The 17607-nt window shown below is 40.7% G+C and overlaps 1 protein-coding gene across 5 annotated transcripts in view; it reads left to right on the forward strand.

Moving 5' to 3' along the window:
- BANK1 (B cell scaffold protein with ankyrin repeats 1) overlaps nucleotides 1–17607 on the forward strand; it is a 193187-nt gene that overhangs the window by 16846 nt on the left and 158734 nt on the right. For all 5 annotated transcript variants that reach the window (XR_013545800.1, XR_002301625.3, XM_020805437.3 and 2 more), the window contains exon 2: nucleotides 1767–2165. Coding sequence is in view for 3 of the 5 variants with exons in the window: in XM_020805437.3 (XP_020661096.3) it covers nucleotides 1767–2165 (399 nt within the window). In the remaining 2 variants the exon portion in view is untranslated. The remainder of the gene's footprint in view (nucleotides 1–1766; nucleotides 2166–17607) is intronic.

Raw genomic sequence — 17607 nt, forward strand, 5'->3', positions numbered from 1 at the left:
AGAGTGACTGTGAAGAGGGCAGCATGGTCCATCACAACTCTCCTCAGGATCTGCTGAATTCATCACCTCAAGGTCTCCAGTAGACCTGGGGGAGGATATGCTAAAAGGGGACTGGACAGTTGGGAAGAAACAGAGACAGGAAAAGATTCAAAAATGGCCGGAGTAGGGAAAAGCCTGGGAGAGGAGGGACCACCAGGAGAAGAGATACAACGCTCTTGTGAACGAGAGGATATAAAGGAAGCTCTGGAGGCAACAGGGGGAGTAATACCCACTGAGGGAAAAAGGAGTCTGGTGGATGTATCTGTGCAAACAGGGACATATAAGGAGGAGGAGAGTGAATAAGAGGAAAACTGTGATGACGCTTTATCTGGTCCAGAAACAGAGGCTTCCCAGCTGGCCACCAAGAATCCAGAAGAACTAGAACATCCCAGTGATTGGGAGTATATTTTCCTCACCATACTGAGGAAATAGTATGACCAGATAATCTCTCAGCCTGCTTGGTCCACTGTCTAGGTACTAACTATTGAGAGGGAAATTCAAGGTACCTGCTGTACTTCTTAGGTTTTTTAACCTCAAACCAAGATATGGACTGGACAGGTTTTCAAGGAGAACTGGACTCTATAAAGTAGGGCATAGTCTACGAAGTTGGACCTCTTATAATACACTCTGTTAAGTAGAATCTGAGACACTCATTGCTCATAGAAACAGGAAATGGAGCCAATTTTTCTTTTCTGCCATGAAAAATCTTTCTCACCAATATACTATTGCCTCCAATTAAAATGTTGAGTTGTGTTCCTTATAATTCAACAACTCACACAACTGAATTGTGACAAAGAATACAGGTATCCTAACAGTGGCAAATCTGCCACTTTGGTTTATGTCATTTATGTATAAATAATAGGATTGTGGGTGGTTATTTTAATCACTTGTATTCTATTAGTTGTATCTTTATCATATTGTATTCTATTAGTTGTATCTTGGTCATAATTCTAGTTAGATTTTTCTGGAGTAATTGAAGTCATGGCAGCAAATTGCAGCTAACTGGAAAAGTGCTGGTAGCATGTCTGATCATATGCCAGTCACACAACCGAGCATGTTATCAAGCATAAAACCAGCACCTTAATCAGCTGCTGTTGCACTAATTTACATTATTTCACTAATGGGTCTCTGGATATTATATCGATGGATGTACCTTTTCAACTGTTTTGAATCCAATTGTGTTTTGACTTCATTACTTTCTCAATAGCTTGTTTTCTTTTTTAGTTGTATTTGTTTTTTTATTCATGAAGTAAACCAAAGTGGGTCCCAGTTCTGGGTGAGACTTTTGAAATGCCTCTTTGTATAATAGAATTATTGCCATGCAATTCTGTTTCCTTACATTACGTTTTCCAGGAAAACACAATGTTTTATGGTCATTAAGGAGCTGGACATATCACTGAGGAACTGCCAATCTCCCCGCACATCAGACATTAGTGTGTGTACAGTTCAGTCAGTGCCTGTTCCAAAGGAGAACCATTTGGCATTTTACTGAATATGAGAACATCTAGTATTTTTTAGAGATCATTGCTAGGACTGGCCCAGTCAGATCTCATGCAAATCATAATCATTTGTATGCACATTTCATACCTGGAAAGACTGAACAGGAACTTAAACACCTATAAACTCAAATTTATATCTTTTATTTACATATTCAGTTTATATCTATGTATCTTTAAGTTAGCAGGAATATAACATTATTATTTTTATTTGCTTTCTTTTTCTTCCAGAAAATACAAAAAGCATTCTTATTATGTATGAAGAAGATGCAGAGGAATGGGCACTGTATTTAAAATCAATTTTCAGCCACATTATATTTGAAGACCACATATTGCTTTATAATCTAGAAGCTGCAAGCATTCACGACCTGGAATTGCAGTCTCTGAGATCCTACCAATGCAAAGTGTTGATACTGTCAAGTGAGGTTCTAAAATACCTGAATCTTAACAAGAGACGTTTTCTAGATAAGGTTCTTCAGCCTCCTGAACAAGTGGCTATTTTCCTCTGTGGAATTGAGAATTCAGCCATTGTCTATCAGATACTAAATATTGACCCAAACAATCAATTGATTACTACTGATCAAGATCCAGAGGAATATCTTGCAGTGATTACTGCCATTATTCAACAAGGTAATATTCTTCCTTTCTTCCCTGCTTTTATTCATTTCTTATATATAAAAATCTTTTCAATGTTATCTAGGTAGGGAAAAGCACCTTTGGTGTGATTGTATATATGATAGCAGAAATGTTGGCAGTGTGTGATGTTAGAGTGGACAGAAGTGCAGGCTGTATTAAACTGTAGATGCATTCACTCTGTAAAATTTGTAAAAATATGTGTCAGTGGGGTACACCTTATATGTTAATTTTGCTATCAAAATAAGATTGAAGTCCCTTGATGCATAGTTCCCTAAATCCTTCAGGCATTCTCATTACAATATGAAAAAGTAACTTTTCCAAGCAGTGCATGTGAAGTGAGCATTATGCAATTACCCATCACTGGTATTAAGGATATTGCACTTCTGAACTCATATTTGGCCCAAGGCATTCTGTCCCCCCCCCCCTTAGTGTCTACATAGTAAACTATCTCTGAATAGGAAAAGCTTATTCATATGACCCTACAGAGGTCACACACTCCAACACATACACATCTATAATTTAGGGCCATCAATAATCTCCCAATATTCATGTGATGCACTGCTCATTCATATGGTTCATGGGTGAAAGTCCATGCAAGTAATTCAAAATTTTCAAACCATACTGAGGAATTCACACAATTTTTTGTCTTTAAATTATGATTCAGTGAGTACAACAGGTGCCAACCATAGTACAGAGGCCCTGTTGTCATAATCTTTCCCATGATAGTAAGATTCATTTTATTTCTATTTAAACAATAGCTCTGTTTTGCCTCTTTTCTTACAAATTTGCACATGCAAATCCATGTCTTCTTATGGGTTCATTTTTGTTGATGTGTTTCCTCATTTTTGGCAATGTGTAAATGGCCATCCCATTTGACTCTATGTCTACCATAAACCCCCCTTCTCTCAACAACCTCACCCCCTCCCAAAGAATGCCCCCCAACTTAAATTCGAAGACCTTTTGGGACAAACCTATAAAAACGTATGAGAACTGATATAAGCAACACTGAACCTCTGGGATATAATAGTAACAGTTATATGCTATGAAGTCCATCTGACCTATGTCAGTGACCCTTTCCAGGGCTTTCTAGGTATCCTGAGAAGTTTACCATTCCTTTCATCTTGGGCACCATGGTCTTGCAACTTTCCCAAATCCACACAGACTGGCACTTCTCAAATGCTCCATCTCTGGCTATGCTGCCAGCTACCTAACTCAGTGAGTGATCAAGCCATGCAATAGGGTGAGGTATATGTTAAAACAGGTAAAGAAAGAAATGTATTGAAGTCTTTGGTCCAACTCAAAATGGAACAATGCGTTCTGAATCTAGGAAGTCCACATTTAGAACCACCCCAACTGTGAATTCACCTTACCTACTAGAAGTAAGAGATTAGCTCAAAACCTTAAGAGGAAAGATGACATTTGAAAGAATTTGAAAGTATAAGAAAATGTATAAAACATTATTTTATCTTCCTGTGACACAGATGGCATGGTTATCAAGGTGGCCATTAATTCTCTGTTTAAGGGTTTTAAAGGAAATCTGCTTGTCTTATACTATTTAAAAGCACAGCAGGAGTTTTCTGCTATTTAAGAATGAAAAGCTTGCCAGGTGTGCCGTTCCATTTGCAAAGCAGCCATCCCAGGAGTTGAACATTTGTCTAATGTGTACTGTGTGATGCGTGTTGTACAGATTGTTCAGTAACAACCAGTCCACAGCTTCTTGTTCTGGGTTTTTGCTGCCCGTTGGACTCTTGCTGGGAAAATATTGTACATATGAAAGAAACATTTAAAAGTCATTGAATAAGCACTTAGTATGCATGGTCACAAAAACTATCCTTGTTTGTCCCACTTTAATGCTAGAATAGTTTCAATGAAATGCAGGAATGATGGATCCACTGGGTCTCTGAGAAGCTTGCAAAGCACATCATGTACCTCCATTTTCTAGAGTGCAGGGCAGTACATAAGGATTTCACAGAAATCATATTCCTTGCCTGCCATTTTAGTTTTGAACCACCAGTGTCTTGGGATGGCCTCAGAAACAAACAGCCATTCAGAGCCAGTTATGTAAACTTTGGAGTGTCGAACTGCAATACATTCAGACTGCTTGGGTTTTGAGTAATTTGCCCTGTTATTAACAATGCATGGACCAGAATCTACTAGGCAAAAAGAAAGCAAAATGAAATTCTCTCCTATTTGTATCAGGAAAATTCAAAAGGTACAGCTTTTTTTTTTTTCAAATCCTGTGCCTAACTATGTCATATGTGTTAAAGGTGATGTGCTGTTAAGAAAAAAAGAGGTAACAACCTAAGTCTGTGTTAACATGGTTGAACATACAGGGATAAAAGGACCCAGATTTCTAAGAAATAATCAACTTATAATAATAATGTTAGAACTGCAGAGCTGGAAGTGGCTCTATGGATCCTCAAGTCCAGCCCCTGTCAAGGAGCACCGTGGGGAATTCAAGTCCCAGCCTCTGATTCTGCAGAGTGCCTAAACCACTAAGCTATCCAGAAAACTCTTGAGCTTAGGCTGATGAATACTGTGAGCAGTCTCTGTGCCTCCAGGCCATAACCACATGATGAGTAGTTGCTGGAACAGGCTCTTTATTGGAGCAACGAAACTTTTTAAGGGCCAACCAGGCCAAACCATAAATTTTAAAACTTTAGGATTCCAGGGTGTTAATGTCACTCCCACAGTCCAGGGGAGGGGGGAGAACTGAGCCCCGACAGAGTCTCTTTATGGAAGGAGCAGAACCTTGCATCCTCTAGCAGTTCTAGGACACCATGCAGGTGTGCCAGGCATGGGGTGCCACAGAAAGGGAGTAGTCTGCTGGCAGTTGGCTGTCCTTGGAGGTGGGTGGTGAAGGCACCTTCTCCTGATACACCTTCCCAGTCTCTGCTGGTAGCTGCTGCTTCTAGCCGGACCTGGTTGTCCCCATCTTGGCTGTTCTTCTACAAGCAGGCAAATACCTTTCTCTTCAGGTGGGCTTTCCTTAGTGACTGACTGTGTAGGAGACAATAAACAGGATGATTTATATTTTGTTGCTTCTAAATCTGTGTTGTTTTTTGTCTGTGTGTGCTTTTACCTAGACACTTTTAGCAGACTGTTTGTTTAAAATATTTTTATCCCACTTTTCTCCTTAAAAAGGACCCAAGATGGCTTACATTATTAAAAACATAACATTAAAAACAGTAAATTGTTCAAATATTAAAGAAGAATTAATAACATTACAACATGTTTGCTCAAAGTGTCTGCCTGTTTTCTCTTTGAGGATTTTTTTGGGTGACCAAACCCATTAGAGTTCAAGCTACCTCAGGTAAACCTGATTTTCAAATAAGCATATTAGTTAGAAGGAATGATTTCACTCAGTGAAATGAATACAATACAAATGTATTCTTTCATTAGTATTTTCCCCTTTGATTGGGAAGGAGCCCTTAAAGTAATACTTCTCACTTTTCAAAACCTTTCATTTACATTGCCTCAATAAATCTTTGCAACTCTACTACGACAGACAAAAGCTATTATTTCCAAATTATGGAAAGGTGCTGGTAATCGATTGCCAAAGGTTATCTAGAGAGCTTGTAACTTCGCAGGTAGTCCGCAGCCCCAAATGAAGTATGGCCAGTTATCTTAAAGATCCCACTATTTATTTATTTATTTATTTATTTATTCGATTTTTACCCCGCCCCTCTAGACAACGTCTACTATTGAGTCCAATGCCACATTGGCACTTAGAATTATTGCCAGAAAGTTTCTCCTTTTTTTTTTTTGAGTAAATAATTGGAAGATTAATTTGAAAGGAAAGAAAAAACATGCATTGATTTGGATTCCTACAATGAATGGGGAGTTGGAGTCAATGGCCTTATAGGCTTTTTCCAACTCAATTATTCTATGATTCTATGTGATGAGAGATTATGGAAAACTGGGATTAAGCAATGCACATATGACATTTTAAAAATGCCTTTTTAACTGTATTTTCAGAAACTAAGCTTGGGGTATGGCAGTGGAACTATTTGATTTCTTCTTTTGATGAACATCATGCCATCAAGAAAATATTCTGTATGGAAATAGTGTAGAGTTCACTTTATCTGCAGGATTATTTTGCTGGAATAAAGCCATCAGGGATCATTTCTGTGTGTGCTTGAGATCTACGCTCCATATTAAAGCAGATATTGGTACTAAATCTGCACTGATGTGAGGTTTAAGAAGCTTCCATGGCTGGCAAATATATTGCCAGATATTCTAATATGTATTGACAGTACTAAGGCTTGTAATGATTGCTTCTCCACAGTCCTTCTGTTTGAGAACTGCAGTTTTGAGACTGAAATCCTGTGTACATTTACTTGGGAATAAGTCCTAATGAACACAGCAGGGTCTCCTTGTCTGTAGCTATGTGCAATCTTGTGCCAGCAGATAAACACACCCTGCATACATGTTTCTAGTTGCTTCTGGAGTTTTACCTGACTCGTGCCAAATAAATGTTTGCAATCCATGATTTCAATGCAGCTCTTACAGTGTGAAGTCCCTTCCTATTGTCACTTCTGAAATGAAAGAAAATAAGTGGAACTAGTTCCAGGTTTGAGAAGGCTGGAAATGTTTTTTCCCCCCAGTGGTGGCCCTGCCAGTCTTCTCTGGCTGCAGTGATAGCAAACATACTTTGCTGTCCACAATGACCAGCTCGTTCAATATAACCTGTAAATTCTCCATGACCAGAGCTTTGAAATTTGCTTTTTAAGAATCTTCCCATCAGAATCTTCCAGCCAGCCAGCCAACCAGTTAGCATAGCTATGGGAACTGTAACCCCAAAAGCGATATTGACAAGCTCTACACCAGAGACGAGCACAACCTGAACCATGACCCAGGAAGAAACATGAATTGGGCTGGTCTGTGGTTTGGTTCATGGTCCAGGGATTCCGTATTGCCAAAGCAAAATGAAGTGAAGTGCTAAACTTCCCACAATCACCCCACAGTGCTTTGTTTGGCTTTGGAAAAATGGGATGCCCGCCGCTCCCCCTGCCTCCAACACCTCCCTACCTTGTGTTGAACTCGCCATTGTTACTTCTGATGCTATCTTAAGAGGCAGCAAGGCCTGGCTCCTTGCATGAAAGAGGGGCCTGTGTGTGTGTGTTTGTGTGTATGCACACACCACTAAGGTGGGCATCTGCGCAGAAGCAGCAGCCTGGCTCCTTGAAACCAGGTCTGCTGCCTATGACATGAAACCAAAAATCTGCCCCCCCCCCCGCTCCAGCACAAACCTGAAAAATGAACCACAAACTGGTTCATTTTTGGGAGGGTTCATGATCGTTCATGATTCGTGGCTAGCCACGAATCACAAACCATCACAAACCACCGGTTCGCTGGTTCGTGCCCATCTCTACACATAATGCTCTACAGTGCTGTATGATTAGGGCATTGCATGGAATTAAAGGGGTCTAGGGACCAGCTACCATATGCTGCTTGGAGCCCAAATTATGTAGAAAGACCGACAAGAACAGCGGCATGGGTTTCCAGCTCAGGGGCAGGAGTCATGGTAGGTTTCCTGAGATCCTGAGCATCAGCATATGTTTGTCTTTAGGAGCATATCAAGAAGAACATACTAAATTGTAATAGTGCTGGATGAAAATAGCCAGGCGCATTTATTAGTATGCTGGGTGCTCTAAATGTTTGTTATATTGCTCTTTATTTAGGAAGAGACAGTCTTCTCTTTGACTTGCCCTCAAAGCCATAATTCATATTTCTTGGAGACACTTTGTTTCTGGATCTACTGAATTTCTGTCCAGCTAAAAACATTTTTTCTGCAATTTCCTGGGAACCTGAACTCTGGTTCTCAAAGGGGGTTGTCAAAATAGGCTGGGATAGTCTTAGTCTGCAAACCCATTCCTGCCTAACTACCTCGTGACCTGAAATTACAGACAAGTGTCGCCACAAAGAAGTATTAGCCCAATCTTAGTTCATTCTTCCTTATATATTGTTTTTCCTTATTATGTACATGACTACAGAGTCTTCGGCTGGCTGGATAGCTCAGTGGTTTAGGTATCTTGTTGCAGAGACAGAAGGTGGGAGTTTGATTCCCCACTGGGCTTCCTGCAATAAAAGCCAGACTGTGTGGCTCTTGGTAAGCTGCACAGTCCCAGGATGCCCCGAGAAGATGGGAACAGTAAATCACTTCTGAGTACTCTCTACCAGGAAAACCCTGAAAAGGATCGCCATAAGTCAGAATCAACTTGATGACACATTATTGTTACAGAGTCTATCCATGGACCTCTCAAGCACTGACAACCTGGTCCTTGATCAGCTTGCAAAGAGAGGTGTGATTGAGATGTACCGACTAAAAGGCTGCTCCAGAACTGAGAAGAGATACTTGAAATTGTTCAAAAGTGTAGGTTGAGAACAAGAAACAACAAGCTTTGTCGTTTGGGGGAAAGAGCGGTTATAATATTTTTCTGGTCATTTCCTCAGATAATACACAGGGAAAAGACTTCCAGGGTCATCTTAGGCTACTTAGCTATGAAAATCTGCCAGCTTTATTTTTGATGCATTACTCAGAAATTTACCATCATTCTTGTTCCATATAAATTTTATATCAGGGTGCAATACTTGGTTTTCTTCCCCCCCCTTAACATAATGCTTTGTTGCATATTCATTTTTTCTTAACACATGTGTGTGCGTTTCATCCACACACACACACATATATGTACATATGTATATTCTCAACCTCGAATCCCCAGATGTTCTTAGACTAGAACTTCCAGGAAACCTTCACCATTATTTGTGCTGGCCAGGATTTCTGAGAGTTATAGTCCAAGAACATCTGGGGACCCAAGGTTGGGAACCACTGATAGATTCATGCTTGAATGCTCTTTCATATAAACAAGTCCTTTACGAGAACCTGGAAATGTTACTACAGCTCTGAGAATCTCAAGGAGGACCTTGGAGCTATCCATTGGTAAGCAATGACTGGGAAACTCCACTATTTTCCAAGAACACACAAGTGCTGCTAATATGCATGCAATATAACCACTGCTCACTACAGGAGCCCTATGTAAATGAAGCAGGAGAGGGTCAGAATTTGAAAAGTTACTTTTGACAAAATAATTAGTTATAATTATAGTTCCATGCCGAAGGACCTGTTCTCAGTCATTCCAGACTGCAGGACATGTACTTAGAAGATGCAACGAGTCAACCACCTATAGACCTCTACAAACTATGTTCAGCTCTTGAGAATGTGTTTACTCGCATTAACAATATGTGTATAAAGGATATTCATAAATGTATTTAGATGACTATATCCTGCCTTTCCTGAAAATGAGTGATGTATTTACAGCACACTAAATGTTTGAAACCACTTTAACTGTCATGGCTCCATCCTGTTGATTCATGGGACTTGTAGTTTGGTGAGGAACTAAGAATTCTCTGATAAAGAGCTCTAAGTTTCTCACTGAACTACAGATCCCAGCTTCTTTTAGGCCAGAACTACAGTAATAACAGGGACGTGGTGACGCTGTGGGCTAAACCGCAGAAGCCTGTGCTGCAGGGTCAGAAGACCAAGCAGTCGTAAGATCGAATCCACGCGACGGAGTGAGCTCCCGTTGCTTGTCCCAGCTCCTGCCAACCTAGCGGTTCAAAAGCATGCAAATGCAAGTAGATAAATAGGTACCACCATGGTGGGAAGGTAACGGCGTTCCGTGTCTAAGTCGCACTGGCCATGTGACCACAGAAGATTGTCTTCAGGCAAACTCTGGCTCTATGGCTTGGAAACGGGGATGAGCCCCGCCCCCTAGAGTCGAACAGGACTGGACAAAAATTGTCAAGGGGAACCTTTACCTTTACCTTTTACAGTAATAACAGTATTGAACTGGTATAACTTAAGGTAGCTCACAACAAGATTTTTAAAAACAAGCACAAACAAAACAATATCTAGCCATTGAGCAGAGCAAAGAGCCCACAGGCACCCACAGGATTGAGTGGCACCCTCAATGGTGGAGTTAAAAAAATGTTAAAACTAAAAAGATGTGATGCCATTTCTAGTGGGGAAAGCAAAGGCAAAATTAAGGAACATGCTAAGTTGGAATCCATGGAGGAGAGTGTGCTCTTTAGTTTAGAAACGAATCTTCCTTGCCTTTCCTTTTGAAAAGTCATTGATTAAATCATCAGAGTCCACTCTGTTTAAAGACTCATTTCTGTAGTCCCAAAACTGCATCTGGAAGGGGCTGCAACCCCCATCATTGTGATCCAGGGAAAAGGACGTAGATGAAGACAAGAAAGAGAGAGCGGGGGGGGGGGGGGAGGCTATAGAGATAGATAGTAAGGTTTCTCCTAGTTGTCTTTTTCACCAAAAGGAAGTGTTTTTCTTTCAATAAAGCTGTGATGATGGATAGCAGAAAAGAGAACAGAGAAAGTGAGACGACGAGGTGTTTTCATAAAGCTTATAAAGAAGCGATTTTATGCAGCAATCTATTGCAGAGTCCTTGAGTTTATGCCACAATTTTTTTTTTTCTGGAAAGGGAGTCAAAAGCAGATTTGAGATCAATGAAAGCTGCAAACAGGGACTTTATACTTGCGAGTATATTTTTCTACCAAATACTCAGCACCAGAGCCTGTTACCTGGTGGATCTTCCTGTCCTGATAGCTACTTCTTTGTCAGCTGAGATGGGTGGATGAAGTGAAAATCCAGGTGATGTGAAGGAAAGGAGGCAGTCTGCATTGCTCCTTTAGGAAAGAATCAGAGATGTCTGTGCCCATTGCCCTTTTAATATCCCTCCCTCATTCTCTTCCTTGTGGCTGCCTTAGGAAGATGCTCTGTTCATAGGTGAGATGATTACTCTCTCCTAGCAGCTGGAGAAAAATGGGGGATGGGAGAGAACCAGAGTGCCCAGTTCTGCAGACTGCTGCGGCCTCTTTGCACTTTCGGTAAAGGCAAAGGTTCCCCCTGACAATTTTTGTCCAGCCATGTTCGACTCTAGGGGGCAGTGCTCATCCCCATTTCCAAGCCATAGAGCCAGCATTTTTGTCCGAAGACAATCTTCCGTGGTCACATGGCCAGTGCGACTTAGACACAGAACGCTGTTACCGTCCCACCGAGGTGGTCCCTATTTATCTACTCGCACTTGCATGCTTTCAAACCGCTAGGTTGGCGGGAGCTGGGACAAGCGACGGGCATTCACTCCATCATGTGAATTCAATCTTACAGCTGAAGATCTACAGACCTTACAGCACAGAGGCTTCTGCGGTTTAACCCGCAGTGCCACCATGTCCCTCACTTTGCACTTTAGGTCTCCCCAAAACTCTGCTTGCCATGTTTTAGCCTTAACCTTTGTATTTCTGTATTAGCAGGAGTGAGTTTTTGCTGAAAATTGAGAGATAAATAAATACTAGTCCAAATCAGGACAAGGGTTAGGTTGGAATATCTCCAGAAAGTCATAGAGTATGCACCAACCTATATGCTCCTATTCTGGCATGAACCATGTCAGTCATAACACTAAAATAAAGAAATCACAGTATTGCATAAATGAATTAAAATCAATTTTAAACCTGCATATATAAATACCCACTTCTTAAAAGCCGCTTTCTCAGCAATCAGTACATTTCCAAATTTCCTGTCTAAATAAAAAGCATAAAAATGAGAAAGGGAACAGGGTGCAATAGCTTCAGAGCCTGAGGACAGGTCCCCTCTCATGTTCCCACCAAATGTATCTCTGAAGGTGTTGAGACTGTGAGAAGAGTCTCCTTCTAAGATCTCAGGAGCCTTGTGGTGCAGTGGTTGAACTGCAGTACAACAGTAAAGACTCTGCTCACAACCTCAGTTGAATTCCAGGCTCAGGTAGCTGGTTCACTTAACCTTCCATCTTTCTAAGGTCAGTAAATTGAGTACCCAGCTCACTGTGTGGGAAGGCAATGTGTACCCTGCATAATTAAATTGTAAACTGCCCAGAGAATGCTTTAAGCACTATGGGGAGGTATATAAGCCCCCTACAGTAGTCCTGACTTGACCAGATAGGCGGGATATAAATAGGTTCATGTGGGAGAGACATTCCTTTAAAGGAAAAAAAAAACTAAGTGTCACTATTTCTACTTATTCTGTAATCAGACTTGCATCACATCTTGGCAGTTTAGGTTTTAATGTCTCTTACTGTATGTGGTGACCTGTGCTCTCTGCATGCACACAAGTACATGATGTTTTCTCTCTTCTTTTCAACACTAATTGGAAGAAAACTGCTTACATCTGATAAAGTGAAGTGTCAGTTAACAGAGTAATTTCTTTTGTCCATAAAAGGGAGCTCATTGGTACTAAATTGTTGTTGTTTGGTCGTTACGTCATGTTCAACTCTTCATGACCCTGTCTTCCACTTTGATGACACTGTCCAACCATCTCATCCTCTGATTCCTTCTCCTCTTGCCTTCACACTTTCCCACCATCAAACTCTTTTCCAGGGAGTCTTCTCTTCTCATGAGATGGCCAAAGTATTGGAGCCTCAGCTTCAGGATCTGTCCTTCCAGTGAGCACTCAGGGTTGATTTCCTTCAGAACAGATAGGTTTGTTCTCCTTGCAGTCAGGGGACTCTCAAGAGTCTCCTCCAGCACCATAATTCAAAAGCATGAGTTCTTCAAATTGCAGGCAAATTGCCTGCAAGAATTTTTTTTTTCAAGAGCAGAAATACGATGGCTAGAATGTTTTCATTTCATGCATAAGAGACCAACTATTATATCTTTGGATAGATGATTTATACCAGTGGTAATAAACTGTACCACTGGTATAAACCATCTACCTAAAGATATAATAGTTGGTCTCTTGTGCATGAAATGGAAAAATTCCAACCAATGTATTTCTGCTCTTAAAAAAAATTCTTGCAGGCAATTTGCTAACAACAACAACAACAACAACAATAAAATAAAGTAAAATAAAATAAAATAAAATAAAATAAAATAATAAAATAAAATAAAATAAAATAAAATAAAATAATAATAATAATAATAATAATAATAATAATAATAATAATAATAATAATAATAATAATAATAATAATAATAATAATAATAATAATAATAATAATAATAATAATAATAATAATAATAATAATAATAATAAAAACTATGGAAATTCTTAATGCTTGACAATAAACTTAAAGTACACATATGGAAATGTTCCAGGTTTGCACCTATTTTACATTCAGAAATACAATGTAACAGTGTAAAGACAACACCCAATAGTCTGTGATTAGATGAATGTAAGGCAGCAGTTTTATCTTATAGACATAACTGCCAAATGCACCTAGATAAATATAATGATAATATTTATTGTTGTTTTTACTCAGGCACCTAAGAATCTAGGTGATGTAAAAAACAAAATTAAAATCAATCAACTATTTACAGTTGAGGAAAAAAGTAAAAAGTGGAGCACTGAAAGCAGGGCAATTAATGCAAATGACTGAACCATTATTAGGGACGAGATGTTCATATTTGATGGACTTCCACACCTATAATGCAGCAAGATCCCCCAGGATGAATTACGGGAGTGAAAGAAAAGCCCCAAAGCAGCAAGAGACTGAATAGCCCCTCTGTGTGTACTCAGTTTCATCATTGTTCTTCTAGTGAGTGGGAAGAAGAGAACCCCACTATTGTGTGGGAATTGTGACACTGATTGTTGTGGGTTTTTCGGGCTCTTTGGCCATGTTGGCCAGTTTCGCCAGTCTCTGTGGCCGGCATCTTCAGAGGACAGCACAGAGTGTGACCAGAGCACAGATTGCTGTCCTCTGAAGATGCCAGCCACAAAGACTGGTGAAACATTAGGAAGAACAACCTTCAGAACACGGCCAAAGAGCCCAAAAAACCCACAACAACCATTAGATCCCGGCCGTGAAAGCCTTCGCGAATAAATTGTGACATTCCCTAAAACTTTCAAAGTCCTATGAGAAGAGGTGTGCCAGTTTGGTGTTGATCAAACTGATGGTACTGTCAGGATCTGGCCTGTACCACCCTAGCAGCTGCAGGATCAGATGTTTGCAGACTCAGGCCCTGGCCTGTGTAGCAGCTGCTGGGCCACTCATGAGGCTCACCTGGAATCCTGGAGGGAAGGCCTATTTAAGGAGTGGTTCTCCCTCTCAGAATGTGCTCCAGTAAGGTTGGTTTTTGTTTGTGATGGCTCTGTTACTACCTGTGTTCTGTTATTCTTGCATTTGCTCCTGTTCCTGCCTTGGAGCCTCCTCTGGCCTTCTATATGCTGTTGGACTTCTAGTTTCTTAAACTGGAGCCAGCATGAACAATTGTGAAGACTACTAAGAGGTGTAATTCAGCAACAGCTAGAGAGGAAACTGTCTATGGACAAATGCTGGCTCTATGGCTTGGAGATGGGGATGAGTACTGCACCATAGAGTTGGACATGACTGGACTAAATGTCAAGGGTTACCTTTACCTAGAGAGGTGTAGGCTCACCAGTCTTTAGGGGCTGCAGTGGAAAGCAACCTGAACTGCCATGGGAGGGGGGGAAAGGACTCAAGCCAGCAGCATTTGCTTAAAAAGATCAATGCCTTTTTTCATTTGTATTAATCAGAGTGTTTTTTCCAAAACAAAAGAGGTCATGACAGGACTGCTCCATGTGGTACAAATACAAGCTTCACCTGAAGGACATCCATTGTAGTTGCCACTGTAGAAAACGGATGTTGAACTGACAAGCTGGAAAGCATTCAAAACACAGATAAAAAAACACACATTGCTACCTTAATCCTAAACATTCAAAGATTACAATTCTAATTCCAGTGCAGCTCCATTCCAATGTAAACATGTCTGTGAGTTCTACTAAAGTGTCTGAAAGAAAGCAGATGAGTAAAGGCTGGTGGAAATGGGTATGTTTCCTTAAGAGAAAGAAGCCGTGTGTGTGGTACATGCATACATCCTGCCAGTTCTCAATCACTGAAAGGATGTCAGAAAGATAACAGAAAACAATAGTCCTGCCTTTGCATTGAGGACATGAGGAGGAGCAATCAGTTAAGCTACCAGAAGGCATGTTTGGGCTTAACATTTGGGTTTAACAGTTATTTTAACCTTATGAGCAACTCACCATTGTGGAATCTGGAAATTTTCAGCAGAAGTTAGGAGAATGTGAACTTTTCAAGTACAGCTTATTCTTTCCTAATTCTTACTGAGTGACTCTGTCCAAAATTCCCGTTAGCAATTACAGTATAGTTAAGCATTTGTGAGACCAGATTGGACCAGGTGCAGCCTTGGGAACTGGTGCAACCCCCAAAGATGGTCTTGGTGTGGTCTACATTTTGTTGCCACATCCAATGCTGATATTTGCCCTGGCTTCCCTTTAAATTTAGGTCACCTTGCACATTCCCTGCAATGTCACCTGATGTAGCAAGGCTATTCTGACGGATTTTTGGTATCACCTGGCAGGACAAAGTTCCAAACAGAGTAGTCCTAGAACGAGCTGGAATTTTCAGCATGAATACATTACTGAAACAGCGATGACTACGTTGGCTTGGGCACGTTGTGAGAATGGCTGATGGTCCCAGGATGCCCAAAGGATCTCTTGTATGGAGAATTAGTGCAGGGAAAGTGCCCCAGAGGGAGACCACATCTGCATTACAAGGACATCTGCAAGCGAGATCTGAAGGCCTTAGGAATAGACCTCAACAGATGGGAAACCCTGACATCTGACCGTTCAGCCTGGAGGCAGGCACTGCATCATGGCCTCTCCCAATTTGAGGAGGCCCTTGCCCAGCAGGCTGAGGCAAAGAGGAAGTCACAAAAGCAGCAAAACCAGGGAGCTGGACAGGGGACAGATTGGATATGTCTTCAGCGTGGAAGGGATTGGCACTCTCAAATTGACCTCTTCAGCCACACTAGACACTGCACCAAGTCCACCACACAGAGCACATTACCATAGTCTTTCGAGACTGAAGGATGCCTAACCTAATTCTGACAAAGTAGAAGCTGTGACTTGGACATCTTCAAACCTGAACCCACCCTTGGTCTCTTTTATTCTTTGCTACTTTTAACAAGTACTGACAACGATTGAAACTGGGGCTTTCAACATGCAAAGTGTGTCCTCTGTAAGTGGCACTGTTTATTTATTTTTATTTCTATTATTTCATTCACTTGAATTATACTTTGCCTTTCTTCCCAAGCTAGGACCCAAAGAGGCTCACAACAAATTTAAAGAAAGTATAATAATAAGCTGGCTAAATAGCTCGGTGGTTTAGGTATCTGGCTACAGAGCCAGAGGTTGGGAGTTCAATTTCCATGGTGCCTCCTCTGAGTAGAGCCAGCCTGTGTAGCCTTGGGCAAGCTGCACTGTCCCAGCATGCCCAGAGAAGAAGGGAATGGTAAAACACTTCTGAGAATTCTCTACCTAGAAATCCTGAAAAGGGTCACCATAAATCAGAATTGACTTGCTGGCACATGATAAGGAGGAGGTCTGGACAAACTTATAAATAATTTAGGTTTTACAATATCTAAAAGGTTATTGTGATGAAATGCAATTGAAACAAATTACAGTACTAAAACACAACTGAATTAAAAATAAGCTAAAAGCATACCATTTTAAACACTATAACATTATTTTAACATTAATACTACACCATTATGCTTACAGTATTAATATTAAAGCATGGTGCTTTACTCTCACTCCTGTCAGAAGTGAGACTAAAGCACCTGGAATCATGACAAAAAGGGGGGGAAAGGACAATGTATTCTAATTCCAGAACAGCTGGAAAGCAACCACACGTACTTATATAAGCTGTCATCACACTACTTCGAAATGTTTAACACACTTGTCCTGAGCATTTTGTGTTGGCATAAAGTCATGGTAACATATATAACTCATGTTGTGTTGTTTGAAGTTGTTCTGGCAGAGGCTCTCATCCTAACAAGTTATAAACTGGCATCATACTGCTTCTAGCAAACCTCCTGGTGTCATTGTTGAGACGATGAAAGCACTTCCAATCCAGCAAAACCCAAAATGTATCCTCCATGTGCATTCATAGAAACATAGGATGGAAGAGTTCGAAAGGGCCTCCTGGGTCATCAGGTATAAGTCTCTGCCAAAGAGGGAAAGCCAGGGTTAAAGCATCCCCAATAGGTGGCCATCTAACCTCTGTTTAGAAAACTTCAATGAAAGAGAGTCCACCATCCTCTGGGACAGTCCATTCCACTGTTAAACATGTCGTACTGTCAATATATTCTTCCTAATGCTTTGATGAGATCTCCTTTCTCATGATTTGACTTCCTTACTGTGGGTCCTTTCTGAAGCTATGGAAATCAAGCTTGCTTTGCTTTCTGCATGACAGCCTTTCAATTCGTTCTCTAGCTATCTGTTCTGTAAACATGGAGGGTGACTGTTGGACTAAATGGGGCAGAAGTAATCTCACCACGTTTACTGGCTGAAACGATGCCCCTCTCAGTCGGTCATACTGGCAATTCCATAAATATGGGTTCTGGG

This window comes from Pogona vitticeps, chromosome 5 (genome assembly GCF_051106095.1).
Source record: "Pogona vitticeps strain Pit_001003342236 chromosome 5, PviZW2.1, whole genome shotgun sequence".
NCBI lineage: Eukaryota > Metazoa > Chordata > Lepidosauria > Squamata > Agamidae > Pogona > Pogona vitticeps.